The 17,135-nt window shown below is 45.3% G+C and overlaps 1 protein-coding gene across 7 annotated transcripts in view; it reads left to right on the top strand.

Moving 5' to 3' along the window:
- The window catches only part of LCP1 (lymphocyte cytosolic protein 1), a 92,704-nt gene extending 82,703 nt beyond the window's left edge, over window positions 1-10,001 (top strand). For all 7 annotated transcript variants that reach the window (XM_084767982.1, XM_084767980.1, XM_084767984.1 and 4 more), the window contains 3 exons: window positions 3,782-3,905; window positions 6,265-6,389; window positions 8,376-10,001. In XM_084767982.1, the coding sequence (XP_084624108.1) occupies window positions 3,782-3,905; window positions 6,265-6,389; window positions 8,376-8,508 (382 nt within the window). In that variant the 3' untranslated portion in view covers window positions 8,509-10,001. The remainder of the gene's footprint in view (window positions 1-3,781; window positions 3,906-6,264; window positions 6,390-8,375) is intronic.
- The last annotated feature ends 7,134 nt before the right edge of the window (window positions 10,002-17,135 follow it).

Below are 17,135 nucleotides of genomic sequence, written 5' to 3'. Positions count from 1 at the left end.
TAGGAAAGGAATGTATTCATAGCCCCGACCAAGTGGTACTCCGGGTTCTTAAACTATTCTCTATGCTCCCTGCCTCAGAAGTTTCAACCACACATGGCCCCAAGCCTTTCTACAGGGCTGACACACACACACACACACACACACACACACACACACACACACACACACACGGTAAGTCCTGTCTGCTGCTGCAGCTGACTTCACCCAGATGATCAGTGACAGTTCTCACAAACGTTTATTACAGAAGATTTCTTCACACAGAGAAATGGACAGAGCAATATATTACTACTGAAGGAGGAGAAGTGACTGGTGGTTATGTAAATGGTATCAGGGGGATTTGTTTTGCTTTGTTTTCCTTTCTGGTTTTCTCTCTCTCTCTCTCTCTCTCTCTCTCTCTCTCTCTCTCTCTCTCTCTCTCTCTCTTCCTGACACATAGTAACAGATCTATTCAATTTACATCTAGTTCTAGGTAGAATTTATTTCACTTGGATTGCACAGATATGCTAATTTGGTCATTTATCAGGACAATAAATGGCTTGTCATTTTGCCTAAGCCTGCCTTTCTGCTTTCGGTAGCATGGAAATCATTCTAAGATTGGACAGCTGGCAAATAATGTATAAATTTGGGGACAAAAGCTTAAAACAAGGAAGCTGCCAGCAGATGGCAGTGATGGAGTGAAGCAAGAGCACACATCAAGGCAGGGGAGTGAGAAGATGCTCTACACAGGCTGTGGGCGGTGACCGGACTAGGTCCTCAACAAACAAAACGCCAAGCTCTGTCCCTCCTGTCAGATGTTAAATAAATGAGCGTGGAGTGTGGAGTGTGAGAAGGCAGGAGAGCAAGCAAGGGATATCACGTCTTCCTGGGCTCTCACATCCGCACCACATCAATCCTCTTTTGTTGGGAGAGGAACTGGCTGGACCTGGGGCTCACAATGCTATTGCATTTGGACAAAAGGCTTTTCAGCCCAGTGTGCTTTGTAAGCAAGCACTAGCAATATTGAGATCTTGTCAGTAGCATTCCAGCTAATAGCACAGTCACTCCAAACACGTGATAATAAAAAAGTAACTGTGTGTGTGTGTGTGTGTGTGTGTGTGTGTGTGTGTGTGTGTGTGGTTTGTGTGGAGAGTATAAACCTGAGTGTAGGTGCTACTGGAGGCCAGAAGGGGGTGTTCCTGGAAGTACACGTGGTTGTGAACTGCCTCATGTGGGTGCTGCGTACTAAACGCAGACCCTGTGTAAAAGTTGTACGCGCTCTTATCCACAGAGCTGTCTCTCTGGGCCCTTGTTTCACATTTTGAATCTGTATCTAGTTGAGCAGTTGCTTCCTGCGCTGTCTGCTTGAGATTACAGCCCAATGCCAGTCTTCCTTCCCTTTGCCTTTCTCACTATACTTACACATCTGTGTCTGGTTCCATTAAGCTTCTGCATCCCAGCAGAGGTGGCAGCAAGACTGTTTGGTGCTCATCAGAGCTCTATGCCACCATGGAAGGCTGTTCTTAACACCAGAATGCCAGGAGCCATCTCCAGAGCGCTCTGTGGCACAGGAGGAGGAGGGTCTCTGTTCTTGGGTGGATTTCTGTTCTAACAGGCAGATCTTTGTGTAGAGGTTGGCTTCTCTGCAGTAGCTTTTAATTCCCAAGGGCAAGAGAATGGAGAAAAACTCAGCTTCTGGTTCCTTAGCTGGTCAGCAGACCAGGGCTGGATTTCTGACAAGGGAAAACACACATCTGGAGAGAAGGAAAGATCTGGAAGGTAGTGCTAGTTCCATCAGGTTTTATATAGGAAACACTTTAATGACGTAATTACTGACCCACCACTCCTTACTGATCCATTCACTGGGCAGAAATTCTTAAACATTGTCTCAAATGCAAACAAATCAATGCAAATAACTGCATATATATATATATATATATATATATATATATATATATATATATATGAGGCCAGTTACACTGTAACATGCAATCTTTATGAGCATAGAAAAGGCAGGATCTTTTTCAAACTAGGAGTATTTTTACATCCACCTTAGACTTTTATCATCATCATCATCATCTTCATCATCATCATCTTCATCATCACTTCCTAGGACTCTGGTCCCCTTCACACTTTTTTTTTTAAAGTCCAAACTAAGTGTCTCATTCATCTTCTTGCACTTGCCCCACCTATTTTACTCACCAATCTACAGTTTCACTTACTGGATGCCCAGCATGCACTCTGCTTATTCCTTGAAAACATCATGATGAACAGACAAGGAGCCGTCTCCATGAGAACATGGTAGACGTTGTCTCCATCAGAAATTCTAAGAAACAGGGGGGCTCGAATCAGGTGCCATTAATGTACATCGTGGCTTGAGGAAGGGATGCTTGATCCGGGAGGTGTTCAGAGGACTGGAAATATCCTGGAGGCAAAGGACACCTGAGCCGGCCTTAATAGGTGATGCCCTAGAGCAAAAGGATGCGTGGTGTGGATGCTGCAGGCTGGGAAGGTACCGGTGATTCTGTTTAGATGAAACGTGTGTGTGATGGGGATAAGTGAGGAAGAGGAAATTGAGAATGCGCAAAGAGACAATGAGCCAAAGTGCCAAGGGCCTTGGGACCACAAGGAGAGGCTCACTCTGTAAAGTATTTAAGCTGTGGAGAGTCACAATTCTGACATGACTATGGGTGTGTTCTCACGGAGGAGTCAGCTGATTTGAGAGAGGAATGGAATGCACCACTGGGGAGTCTAGTTGCCAGTTCAGTGAATGTGATTTTTTTTAAAACAAAGAAAAGCTGGGGTGTTGGCTCACTGGGTACCATGCTCACTGTGCGGTCCTGAGGTCCCTGGGTTCGGACCCCTATCACGCTAGCTGAGCATGATTCCATGTGGCTGTAAAACCAGTACTGGTGGGACTGAGACAGTGACCAGTCAGTCAGTCGAGCTAGCTAGGGAAACTCCCAGTTGGATGAGAGACACTGATGTTTAAATGCTCGAGGGAGATGCTCAGTGTCAACTTCTGGCGTTCAAGTGTATGTACCTGAAAATGTTCTCCCTCCTTCACTCTCTCTCTCTCTCTCTCTCTCTCTCTCTCTCTCTCTCTCTCTTTCTCTCTCTCTCTCTCTCTCTCTCTCTCTCTCTCTCTCTCTCTCTGTGTGTGTGTGTGTGTGTGTGTGTGTGTGTGTGTGTGTTATGAAGCTTCTGTCATAGGTTTGTTTCCACAGGACTTTTTCAAAGGTCTTTATCTTTAACTGTCCCTCCCCACATTTCCCTCATCTACTCCAATCGTCCATCACCCTGCTCATTAAACCCTTGCTGTACCTCCGTTCCCTCCTTCACCCTCTTTAGCGCTATCTATCTCCCCTCACTTGAAGTCGTCCCTGACAGCCCATTATTAATTCCCTGATCTCCGAAGAGTCAAGGCTAGCAGCCACAAATGAGAGAAAATACGTTTGTCTTTCCTGGTTTGGGTTACCTCCCTCAGAGTGATTGTTTCCATTTACCTGGGAACTTCGTAGTTCACTTTTCTCAGCAGCCAGATAGCATCCCATTGTATAAACGAACCATGTCATCATTACCCGCTCACCGGCTGATGGCCCCCAGGCTCTCTCCCTTTCTCAGTTGTTGTGAATGGAGTAGCAGTGAACACAGAATGAGCAGAAGGGAACCAGTGTTATCAAATACACTTTCCCCTCTCCAATGTAGAGTGCTCAGACTCTCTTCCATGATGTGTCTAGAAAGAAGAGAGCATACTTAGCTACTTTTCTGCAAAAAAAAAAAAATCATTCTTGATTTCATTCAGGTACACACTGAATATCCTGGAAGATATTGGCGGTGGGCAGAAGGTCAATGATGACACGATTGTCAACTGGGTAAATGAAACCCTGAGGGAGGCCCAGAAGAGCTCGTCCATCTCTAGTTTCAAGGTAAAGTTTTCGTCTTCTGCTTCTCCCCTTTGTTTTCATCACATGTTGAGTGACCTTTCTAAAATGAAGCAGTATAAAACACAGTAATATATATTAATGTGCACACTTTCCCAGTTTAGAGTTTTTTACATTCTGATGGTAAAGTGTAAAATGCCAAAAGATATCTTGTGTGATATTTTTGGTGAGAAAATATGTACTGCATCCCAATATATATTTTTTATTAAATAACACCATTATTTATTATGAGATGTATTAAATAGGCTGTCTGTTAGCAAGACTCTTTGTAAGGACCTGGACATTTGATTCATATTGCGGTAATGTCCACACATTGTAACTTAAAGTCAGGATTTGTGGGGAAGGACCCTTCCCACCCACAGGAAGGATAAGAGAGAGTAAAGTCTCTTCTCACTGAGAAGGGCAAAGGCGGAGCTCCAGTGGGACAGAGCGAAGAGCTCCGTCCGCTGTGAGCTCATCCAGGATGTGGGACACCCTCACACCATCTCAAGTCTTTTGCTCTTGCTTGGTGGCTGAGCACAGGTAAGAGTGAAGGCTAATATCTGCATTGAGCAGATATTTCCAGAAAGAGATTTGAGAAGGCAACGGGGAAGAGTAAAGTCAAAGGCGTCCCAGTCACTGCTGTGTTCTGAGTCCCAAGGGCGCTTCTCTCGGAAATCTTCACTGCTTTCCTTATTTTGTGAGTAAGGAAACCAAAGCTCAGACAGCTTTTTGGGGTCACGGCCTATAAGTGCAGGCACTGCTGCCTAAATGAGGGGAGCACACTTTTACCTGGGGCAGCGGGGCCATGGGTCTGTGAGCTGCCCACTCAGTTGCTTCTCCTCGGAAAGCAGATGCTACGCAAGAACACTAGTTCCATGGCGGTGTCCTGGGTGCCCTTGATGGGACGAGGTTTGATAAGCCATGCTGAGAGTCACTCTCAGGAGCGCTTGACAATTCCCTCGCTCCACAGGTCATTCTGGTCTAATTTTCTTTGTCTTTTTACCAAGTCATTACCACACTAATTAAACAGGGCCACATGGTGAGACAAAAAGAAAAGTCAGGTTAGCCAGAGTCCCTTTCCAGCAAGACTTTAGAACAATGAATACAGCTCATTCTTGACTAAGCACTTTGGAAATAAGTGCGTCCCTTTGTCATCCACAAGATTCCCACCACCCTCTCCCATTGTCAGCTCTACACACATGGCAGAACACAGGGAGGAAGGCGAGGCTCAGATCTCTACATTTTGCCCACGAGCAGTAATGGAAGAAATTGGGGTATAGGTCCATCTTTGTTTTTAACTGCAGTGGTTTGTCTATTGGCCAAGAAGAAAGAGTAAAATAGGCTCGTTCTGATATTACAAATGATTGCTTTGCCCGTATAGGAAAAGGAAGGCAAGAGAGCTGGTATCAGCCTTAGATTTTACTGTGGTTCACATCTTCCAAGTGTGAACTCAGCCTGCTCAGGCGGCAACACAGGCAGCACTCCTGGTCCCCAGGACCGTGAATAAAGAAAGCACACACACAGAGCTCCGTGCATCCACGTCTGAGGCGCGTTCTTAGCTCTAGATGTGAACGAACATCCAAATGTTTACAAATATCCAGGGTGTTAAGTCATAATTGTAGATTCGAATCCCAGCTCTACCAATACCCAGCAGCTCATTTAACCATGGAAGTTCCCTCTTCTCCGTAACTGAGGATCGCCTGTGGAAGCTGAGTTCCACAGTACAGCACTTTTTGGTCTGTGTGAGGCCCTGAGTTCAGTTACCAGCACTGGACAGAGTAACAAAGATTAAACATCAACATTAAGCACCACATAAAAACTGACCACCCCATAAGGTTGTACATTCGTCAGGTAGCTGTAGTCACCCCATAATGTCCATATATGTCAAAGCATGATGAATACCCACAATGCTGTGTGTCAGTTAGAAAAGAGGCCTCAAAGGTTAAGACATTTCAGAAAGGAAAAACAAAACAAAACAAAAAACAAACAAGAATAAATGCCTGTTCTTGAGGCATACAGCAACAAGAAAAGACTGAGCAACGTGGGTTAATTACAGTCATTGTGCTTAATCGCATGGTTGCTGTTGCTGTCTCCATGGAAACCTTGAGTTTTCCCCCAAGTTCCTCAGAGAAAGAGCATCTGTGGTCACTCAGTCTAGCTACACCCTCCCCAGTCTCCTGCCACTCACTCTAGGATGCTCCTCTTACCCAAGCGGGGTGTTTCTAACATCTTTAGTCACTTCTTTCTGTGTCTGTTCTACAGGTAAGGAAAAAGACCCGCCCACTTCCCTTGAGGCAGATAGAAGTAACTCTAGGATGTGCTGATAAACCCTTTTTTTCTCTCTCTCTCTCTCTCTCCTTAGGACCCAAAGATTAGCACCAGCCTCCCGGTTCTGGATCTCATTGATGCCATCCAACCAGGTTCCATAAACTATGATCTTCTAAAGACCGAGAACCTGGATGAAGAAGAGAAACTCAACAATGCAAAGTATGTAAATGAACTCGGGAGGAGAGGGGGGGCACACAGCTGCCAGCTGGGCGGTTGTGGAATCTGGCGTTTGTGCCTCCTGCAAATGCTTTCTTTACTATTCCCCAGTCTTCAGCTCATGATTTATTGAGGTCTTGTTATCAGTTTAGGCATGGTACAGCAAGAGGTTAAGCTTGCCTGTGTTAGCTGGGGAGATGGCTCAGAGGTTAAGAGTGCTGGCTGCTCCTCCAAAGGTCCTGAGTTCACTTGCCAGCAACCACATGGTGGCTCACAACCATCTATGATGAGATCTGGTGCCCTCTTGTGGCCTACAGGCAGAACACTGAATGTATAATAAGTAAATATTTATTTTAAATTGCTTGTGTTAGGATGGAAATCTAGAATATTCTCATAAATAATAAGTAAGGCTATGCTTTTTATAGAGCTAGTTTCCTAACCCTAATCTATAGATTTCAAAACTAAAGTTTGGTGTGGAAAGTCCAAATCTGAGCACCTCACTCCTGATTGTCCACAGATGTGAGTGGGCAGAATAGAGTTCAGTGTTGGGAATGTCACCATGCAACCTGTCCTGGCAAATGAACCCTCTAGGATGGGAGCCTGCAGAGTATAGTCTCCAAATCTGGCCCTTTGTATGTATCTTTAAATAAAGCTTTAACGGATCACTGCCCATTCATTTACATAGGAGCTTCTCTGCTTGAACAGCACAATTCAGAAGTTGCAGCAAAACTTAAGGTGGCTACTGTCTGGGCTTCACTTGACCTAAGCTAAAAGGCCAAGATGTGATGCTGTCTGGCCTCTCACAAAAAGTGTACCAACTGTTGCTCTACAGAGGCACCTTTCTTGGATGAAGATGCGTTAACTCCCCAGAGATGCCATGATAAAGTACCACACTGACTGGGTGTTTCACGTCAATTTGGTCACTAAAGGGAGACTAAGTTCTTTTGGAGAGCAGGAAGATGTGGTGGGGCTGGCGGGGGCGGGGCCGACGATCTGTGCAGTAACTGCAGTAAAGGGTTAGAACAAGTGAGGGAGCAAAAGGTGCCAGGTGCAGTGTGAGCTCATTAAAAACAGGTCACAAGTAGCAGAGATGTTGTAACGTATAGACCACTGAGGCTCCAGTGTGGCTGTGATGGATTCATGTGAAAAACACAGAACACAAACTCTGACTATTCTAAGAGCAGCACACTCTGAGTAAATAAAATAAAATAAAATAAAATAAAATAAAATAAAAATCAGTACACGGAACACGAAATTATACACCAGGTATCATGCTTGACAAGATACTATACATGCAGTTTTCTTCTTATGTTTCTGTGGTTGAAATGCAGTCCATGGAATGTTTGTTCCTAGCAATTCTTACTTAATTCTTATATCTTTTCTGCCACTCTCTGTGCCCCAAGAGAATATTCCTCCTATGGGTCTTAAAAGCAGCAGCAGCAGCAGGGAGCCTGGAGAGATGGCTCAATTGGCAAAGCGCCTGCCTCCCAAACATAGGATCTGAGTGGGGATGCCTCTCGCCCATGCTTAAAGCCATATGTGGTCGTGCACACCTATAATTCCAGTGCTGGGTGCTGGGGTGGAGGCAGGAGACTCCCCAGGGCTTGCTGACCAGCCAGCCTGCCAAATCGGTGAGCTCACTGAGGTTTAGTGAGAGATTCTGTCTCTAAAATAAAATAAATTAAGGTCGAGGGTCATGGACGACTTCTGACCTCTACACACGAGAACACATACACATATGCATATATACATTTTTAAAAAGGTAAACGTTGGGGAGGTCTTCAAGGGCAAAACATGTGTTTCACAGTCATCATGTGACTAGAGTGCAGGACTGGTGCTTCTGGGGTAGCTTACTGAGCCGAGATTTGTCCGCACGTGTTGGGGAATGGGGTGGCCAGCCCCACCCTCACTGAGGATGCTGTGCCTGTGTTCCTAAAGGGTCCTCTTCACCCACTGCTGCTCAGGGTCTGCGTTTGTTCTCCCTTTCAGGTATGCCATCTCCATGGCCCGAAAGATCGGAGCAAGAGTGTACGCCCTTCCAGAAGACCTGGTCGAAGTGAACCCCAAAATGGTCATGACCGTGTTTGCCTGCCTCATGGGGAAAGGGATGAAGAGGGTGTGAGGCCCAGGGCTGCAAGCCAGAAGGTGACACACTCAACCCTGAGGGTCGGCACTGTGTGCTCCCAGGACACAGAGGACCCTGCAAGCCATCCCAAAACCCTGAACCTTAGAGACATTGTACGAGATACCAGAAAGCGCAAATTTGTTCAGCCAAGTGGCTTCTTCTATACTTAGCAATATGGGCTTTTCTCTTCTTTTTTCTTCAGAAGATCCACTCTCATACAGATTTTTTTTAACTCTTTGAAATTCTACCAGGAAAAAAAAAAAGAAAAACAGATAAAAAGAAGTTATTTCCAGATGCCCTCCCTGCTTTCCCTGGCAGTGAACGCTAAAAAAAAAAAACGACAGTGTTCTTAACAGTCACCTGATCTCTCAAACCAGTCTGATATAGCTTTTTGCTTTTTGCCTTGTTCAGAGTGAGGGCCTGAGGGAGACTATGAAACTTGCCTTAAATAAAGCCTGTTGCTAGAGGCCAAGCCTGGACGGTCACAGCCTCTCCTTGCATCTTCTCTCAGCCTGTCTCCCTGTGAGTTTGTCTCACTCCCCTCAGAACCATACAGACCCTGTGGTTCACTTTCTTACCATCCTTGTCTGTAGGTCACTGGAGTATCTGACAGATCCGTCAAGCTCTGGGCATCCCGAGAGTCTCTGGGAGCCTGCAAAGCTGGGGATTCAAGGAAAAGTGTAATAAAGAGTAAAGCCGCTAGGGCAGATATGGAGGGTGTAAGAAGCATCTCACATAGTTAGCCATCCTTGTTAGATGTCTCGTTATTATGGTACCTGGTGACAGAAGCCATCCTGCTTGGCTTCGTTTGCTTTTACACATCAGGATATTTGTTTGCTGCCAGGCCTTATTACCAATACTCACTTCGTTGGTACTATAAAAGCTTTTCGCTACCCTAAAGTTCCTGTGAGGTCGATATGTGCCAATAATATATGTTCCTGTCTCACCCAAATGTTTGCCCAGGCATATACACACATGTAGCTGGATGTCAAGGGTAGAATGTTGGCCAGGAACTGCCTGGTTTTCAATGCCAAAAAAAAAAAAAAAAAAGGGCAGCATGGATTTGAATAGCTCCACTAGGTAAGCAATTTCTATGAAAACCTACAAAAAGCTAAAAAGCCACAGAGCATTTTGAACCAAAGCTAACCCCTCTCTGTGTTAGTGAAAGGCTTATCGCCACGGTACCTTCCTTAGGGATGGAAGGATGTAATGGAACTTCATCATCTTCTAAAGCAATGGAGATGCAGGGCCTTGGCGTCATTCCTTGGCAGCAAGCCCAGGAAGCCAACAAATGACTCTCTCCAGTTCCCATGCAGGACTCCTGCTGCACCTGAATGCAAAGTGTTTGGCTGTGACTTTAGTCTGAACTTCTTGTAGCTTCAGATGATGTTCTCCCATCTGCCTTCACAAAGGAAGGATGTTATTGCCTTAATGGAAGACGAAGATAAATCATGTTACAAATCTTTCCAAATAAAATGTTCCCAATTCTGGCTGTTTCTGGATATGTTAAAGGTTGCTTGCAGCTTACGAGTACAGACTACTCAATATCTGTAAGAAACTATATAAGGGCTGAGGAGGACATCCATACAGGATGTTGTGGTTAATTTATCAGTAGGGTCTAATAATGTTTATTATCAGGCCGCAGTATTTTCTAACCGGCTGGCAATCAGTTAGACACAACCACCTGTTATATTTTAAAATAGCCTTAGTTAACCTGGGGAAGGGCAGCTATTAATCCCTTAAACTACCTCCAATATTGGGGCAGGTATCGTATACCTGGCCCTATCCCATGCCATCTGTTTCTAATAATCTTAATCGAGCTATCTCCTATCCATAATCCCAAATACTTCCTAATTATCACCTGGGCCAACTCTCCATCCACACTGGCCACGTGCTTCTCCCCCACCGCTAACCCATGGTGCAGCCTTCTTCCCCTCCTCTCCTCTGGTCTCTCCTCCTTCCTAAGATCCTTTGTCTCTCAAAGCTGGGGGAACCTGAGCCACACCTATCCCATTTGCCCTGCCTAGGCAATGGCCTTTTATTGGTCAAACACGTTAGGCTCTTAGGCAAGGTATAATTTGGGGCACAGAGACAGCAAGTAGTAATTAGCATCAAAATACATCAGACCAACCTCCAATGACAAGAGACAGTCATTGTACTCAAGGAACTGGTGAAAACAGACACCACACGAAACTATGGGTGTATGTGTGGTAAGTGGCGTAAGCAGAGAAACGTTTCAGCCGATAACTAAGGGATGCGTTGCCATTAGTTGCATGAAGGAAGTTGAAACAAGAATTGTTCAAAACCTTTTGAACCCAATCATAAAGATCAGGCATGGGGCTGGGTGAAATAACTTCTAGTGTGAATTGAAAAGACGTACTCTGAGTCAGTAACATCTGGGGCCTCCTCTCCCTGTGGGCTGGATCTCACTTTAGCTTTAGCAGGGATGGGTGTGCTTGTGAGGGAATGTGAAGAGAGCCTGCAGTAGGCAGCTCCTTCTAGGCTGGATTGCTGAGACAACAGAAGTTTGCCATCAATGTGGCATGGCTCTACATTGACTGACAAAGACGCCACACTGATCTGCGGTGGCTAGGAAACTGAGCTTTTGCCTAGGAAACGTGTTCCCAGCCTTACCATCGGCTTATGTAAAAATGGCGCTATCCTTGACTAAATGTATTTTTAGCTCCTGTATGAGCACTGTATCTGTTGCATCCACATGAAGAAGTGACTGATATTATTGGTTGGGACTAGATTGCAGCTACAGGTCTTATATGTGAGCACAGAGAACAAAGGGTAGCATGGAAGGAGGGAGAACCATCCAGGATGAGAGACCCAGCAGCCCAAGGGACACAAGTATTCTACATTTACCTTTTTATGGTTACGTTCCACGTGGGCAAACCAGGTGAGGCATGAGGAATTGAACTGCACCCAAGGACTTGCAGTGCATAGAAACCACCCCCTCCTCTCTCTAAAACTGCACCCAAAGATCTGTAATAAGCAGATCCCTCCCTCTACCCCAGGCAAGAGATGTGCTTTAAAGCTATCTTGTATCCGTTCACTGGAGGCAGCTGAACCTGCTTCAACTATTACAACAGTGTAGGCTTAGAATTGGCACAGGGGGGGTATTTACAATACAGGCATGGTCAAGTTCTACCCTTAGGGCTTGTGATCTCCAAGGCATTAACCATCCCTAACTTTCTGCTCAGTTATCAACTGCTCTTACCACTTATTTTGTATCATAGGAATATCTGTGCACGTGTCACACACACACCTTAAAATGCTTTGCTCCTCACTTCACTCTTTTCTACCTAACGCCTTATCTTGAAGATGGAGCCATATCTTTCCAACAGAGATTCCAGGTCAATCTTTTTGATAGGTACCTTGCACTGTGTCTGTGTCCAAGCTGAATTTGATTCATAGTTCATGGATGTTTACATTGTCTCGGAGTCTTTTTGTTTGTTTGTTTGTTTGTTATGTTTTGGTTTTGCCCTCACAAATAAGACTGAAGAGTATACCCACTTCTTGAGCTTGGGATTGATTTTAATTGAATGGGCACCTATCTAATTCTTCTGGCCTATCCAATTCATTACATGCTGGTGGAATCCAACAGAGATTCTTTTAAGTTTCCCCAAATTATATTACATCGAACCTGGGAGATTGAGCCAAAGCCATGAATGAAGGACTATAGGAACTCAAAACTCAATTCTTAATGAAGGATCCCCAGACATTTGTGGAGAAGTTCAGGTCTGCTGAATACGAAGTAGGCAGGAACCTTTCCTTACACATGGCAGAGCCCCTACAAAACAATGCACATTCTCCAGTTTTTAGTAAGAGCACAGAAGCTATTTCTAATGTGATTTATAGTAGCTACAAGCAATGTTTACTGACTGTGGGAAACACCAAACAAACATGTGATTACGAGGAACCTTATGAAACGGACTTACCCGAAAAGGTCTCAGCATAGAGTGGACTGCTGTCTGCCTGGAAGTTAGGACTCTGGAGTCCACATGATGCAATGGTTGGCTTAGTTGACTTGCAAAGTCCCAGCCAGCCTACCGATTGCATCCACTTAGATACGCATGTACCATGGGCACATATTCATCAAGGCTGTCCCAGCGGCAAAACATCAGCCTCTTTCATAGACTATATGAACTCTTTGGTCACCTAGACCAACCAGCCTATGTCACATTGGTGCTTAGTGTCTGAGACACGTGTCCATGTGCCTTCAGTGTCCTTGGGCCTACCTCCCTCCAGTCACTGTATCTGCTGCCCTAATGTTTATTCTTCATCCACACAAGTGGAAGGCATACAGCCTTGGAGTAAAGACTAGCAGTGTTCCCTTGTGAACCTGACATTGCTTCCCCGGGGAGGCTCTGCAGTCCCCAAACCCAGGATGATGAGAATGAGCAATGCTGACGGGTCCTCTTGTGAAATCACTTAGTCCTCAGAGTTTCCTAATAATATTCTGGCAACAGAAATCATGGGCCTACCCTTCCTGGTAACAATGGCTCTTTTATTCAGCACCCTTTCTCCCTATTTCTGGAAGACAAAGTTTGTGTTTTCTTATTCTTTAAGTCTACACACACACACACACACACACACACACACACACACACACACACAAACATTTTTGACTGACTTGTTTATTGTGAATGTATATGTGTGTGCATGCCGTGGCATGCTTGTGGAGATCAGAGGACAATTTGTGGTGGTTGATTCTTTCCTTCTGCTTTGTGGACTGTAGAGATTGAACTCAGGTTTTCAGGCTTCGCAGCAAACACCCTTACTCGGGAGCCATCTTGCTGGCCCCTTATGTCTACATATAGTTTAAAGCTTACGGCAGTGGGAACTCCAAAATAATACAGCCTATTGCCAGGACCATAGGTTGCACTCCACAAACTGATTATAAGGTCCTATTGCTGAAGACGACACTGACACAATTCACTGAACATGAAGAATGCATGCTGTCGACAATTCAGAGACAAGAAGACAAGATGAAGGTAATTTGTATACTATCTGACATTTGAAAACATGAATTCCATATTAATAAGTACCTTGGTTAATAGACAGCTATCACACATTATTTTGGAATAGAAATCTTTAGAAAACTACTATGCAGGCAAAAACTTTATCCTTAAAGCTCTATGGACTTTGGCATAATATTGAATGACTCCATAGACAGTTACAATAATGGTGCACTGTTTGTTCTCAGTCCCAAGGATTCAATCCTTTCTGTTCCAATTTTGGAACCCAGACAGGGTACACTTGGAAGCTGTTTAGCAATTTGGGTCTTAGCCATCCCCCAGCCCTACTGTACAGAATCTGCATTTTCCAAAGATTCCCCACTGGATTCACCCTTTGGTTTAAATGTTTCTCCAAAAAGATTAACATGCTGGAAATGTAATCTCCAAGGTCATATGTCAAAGCTATCTGGAGGTGAGGTCTTTAGGAGGTGTGGTGGCACTGGAAAGAGGTGTGGCCTTGTTGGAGTAGGTGTGGTTTTGTTGGAGGAAGTGGTCACTAGGAGGGGGATCTCAGATGCTCAATCCAGGTCTCCTGTGACATTCTCTTGCTGCTGCCTGGTGATCTGGATGTAGAACTCTCAGCTCCTCTCCAGCACCATGTCTGCCTGCATCCTGCATGCTTCCCACCATGAGGATAACGGACTAAACCCTCCGAACTGTAAGCCAGCCCCAATTAAATGCTTTCCTTTATAAAAGTTATGGTGGTCATGGTGTCTCTTCACAGCAATAAAACCCTAAGACAGGAGGTGATTTGTACTCTAGGGTGGTCTACCCCCATATAGAGATCAATCGACTCATAGATTACTGGAGTATCATGGAACTATATTTACTATAAAACAAACCCAAAAAATAAGCGAGCTCTTTTGGTCATGCTTGCTTGGTTTCATGATGGCGTCTTGTGTCACCTTGGGACTTTACAGAGAAGACCCTCGGCAGAGAGAGCCCCTTGCCCTTGGACTTCCCAGGCTCCATAATTATATGAAGTAAAGGCATATTCTTTATGAATTTCCAAGACCATGGAGAATGACTGAGATATTTCACATTCACAACAGAGCTTGAGAAACACTAAGAGGAACAGATGTCTTCACTAAAGATGTCCAATTGATAGAAACAATATCAGGCAGGATTAAATTCCGCCTTCCCACACATGTGGGGCTTGAAGGATGAAATCATCTTTCCAATATCATCTCCCACCATCAGAACTTGTTTGAGATGGCCAGAGTACATCTTCCTTTCATTTCGACATCCTCCACCACCCAACTTTGCCTTTCAGTGTTCTCCTTCCCCAACGACCCTCTCTTAAGGCATCATCTCTTCAGCACAGGTACAAAGAACTGTGTCTTCTGGTTCTTGCAGGTTCACAAAAAGTGCCTTTTGGCAGTACTTCCTTCTTCTGGTGGCTAGACACTATCTCTTCCTGGTGTGTGGGCAATACCATCTCCTGGTGGCCTAGAACTACCCTCTCCTGGTGGCTGGGTACTACTCTCTCCTGGTAGCCTGAAACTACCTTCTCCTGGTGGCCTGGAACTTCCTTCTCCTGGTGGCCTGGAACTACCGTCTCCTGGTGGCTGCCTCATTAATGGCTCTGACCTAGTCTGTGTCTGATCCCACAATCTCCCCTCTGTCTTTCTACAGCTCACATCAAACCCGGATACTTTTCTTTGGCCATATCTAGGATGATCTGTCTGTCATGCCCAGCGACAGCTAGGTAACTTGGTGAACAAACTGTCCCAAAGCCTCCATCATCAATCTTCTTTTCCCCAAACGTGCAGTTTGCGATGACTTCCTGGGGGTTATAAGTCCCTTGTTTTACTTCTGCCAAGTCACTGACAGCAGGGGAGGGAGAAGGTTTGTCTACCAAGTACTGTAATAAAGAAAAGGCCTGAAAGGGGAAGGGATTTAACATCTTTGAGGATCTAAGAGATCCGTATGGTGCTGGGAGGATGGCTTATTAGATAAAGTTTGGGGACCTAACTTTGATCTCTAGAATCCATGTAAAAAGAGAAAAGCCAGTGTAGTGGACAGTGGGAAGGTTGAAACTGGTAGATCCTTGGGGCTGGCTGGCCAGCCAACCTAGCCTTCTTGGAAAACTCCCAAACCAATGAGAGACCAGACCCTGTTTCAAAGAAAGGGGAGGAAGGTGCCTGAGGAATGACAGCTGAGAAATGATAGTCAGGAGGTTGACCTCTGACTCTTTATACACATGTGAGGATGTGCACACACACACACACACACACACACACACACACACACACACACACGAAAGACCAGTATATCTGGGAGTAGGAACTGCCCTATCTCAAGAAATAGGTGGGCAGTGGAGAAGCTTAGGAGAGATTTTCACACCCTAAAGACCGCAGGAACTACCTGGCTCTTGCCTCCACAAACGCTTGGTGTCCTACTTTGAGACTCAGTTCCTACAAGGCTGATGGGGCCATAATCCCCCCCCCCAAGGGATTCTATAGTTTGTGATTCATGCACCACACTTGGAGAGGGGCTTGGCTGACTCAGATCAGCTGCCCAAGCATCCTGGCTGCTCATTAGAATCACCACAAGAACTTTAGAAAAAGCCTGTAGTACTCGCCCCAACATTCAGATACAGTCAGCTTAACATGGATATTGAGAAGGTCCCCAAGTGACTGGATATGCAGGGACATTTGGGAATTGCTGTTCTGTATCCGGGCAGGCCTGGTTGGAACACCTCAGCAGGTGAGTAGGACAATCAAAGGGAATATGAATCCAGGAAAGTGTCCCAACATTAAGCCTTGCTCCCGCCACTCCTTTAACCAGCTGGCCAATGAGCATTCTCCTGCCTCGGTGCCAGGCAGCTCTCTTGGTGCTAGAGATCTGAAGCTCAGTTTTGCTCACCAAAAGAAGGAAATTGGGACCCAGGTTTGAGCTGTTTGCTCTCGGCTTTTTAAATGTCTTTTAAAATGCGTCTTCTTTGCTCCCCTTTAGAGACAGAGGAGATACGCTAAGACTCGGTGTAAATTATAACACAGATTCGTGGTCTATGAATAAACATGAGAGAAAAACGTGTGAAGCGTAAAGACGATCGATCAATTATGCCCTTCAAAGCCTCCCAAGATTAGGCCGCTTTAATGGCTGAGGAATTTTGAAAGGAAAGCTTGGAAATTGAGCTGCACCTGAACTCATAATTTTTTTAAAAGGCATCAAATTAATTGGCTCTCAGCGCCTCTCTAACAACAAGTCGGAAGAGCAGTGTCTGAAGCAAGCCGGCGGAGGCCACCATGGTCCTGGCCCTTGAGGGTGGGAGAAACTCAAAGGCAGCAATAGTTACAGGAGCTTCTGCCTTAATAAAGACAGAGGGTTGTGAGGCTGTGAGAAACCCGCATTAGCTTATTTTTGCCACCTAATAGTCCAAATTAGCTGGAGAGCTGGTCTAGGAATGAAATGGGTTCCACAGAGGGGCCACGATCCAGTTCGCTGAATCTGCCAGACTATCGACCACCTAAAATAGCACAGGAAGAGGACTAGCTGTGCTGGGGTCGTGATGGGCCAGAGGAGGTTCTGAGTACAGCGGTCTTCGCTCACAGTTTTCCACTTTACGTTTTTAATATGAAGGAGCTGTGTTGAACA

The sequence above is a fragment of the Acomys minous genome (genome assembly GCF_964271855.1).
Source record: "Acomys minous genome assembly, chromosome: 18".
Classification (NCBI taxonomy): Eukaryota; Metazoa; Chordata; class Mammalia; order Rodentia; family Muridae; genus Acomys; species Acomys minous.
Note: the sequence above shows the minus strand (reverse complement) of the source record. Positions and strands in the feature narration are given on the sequence as shown.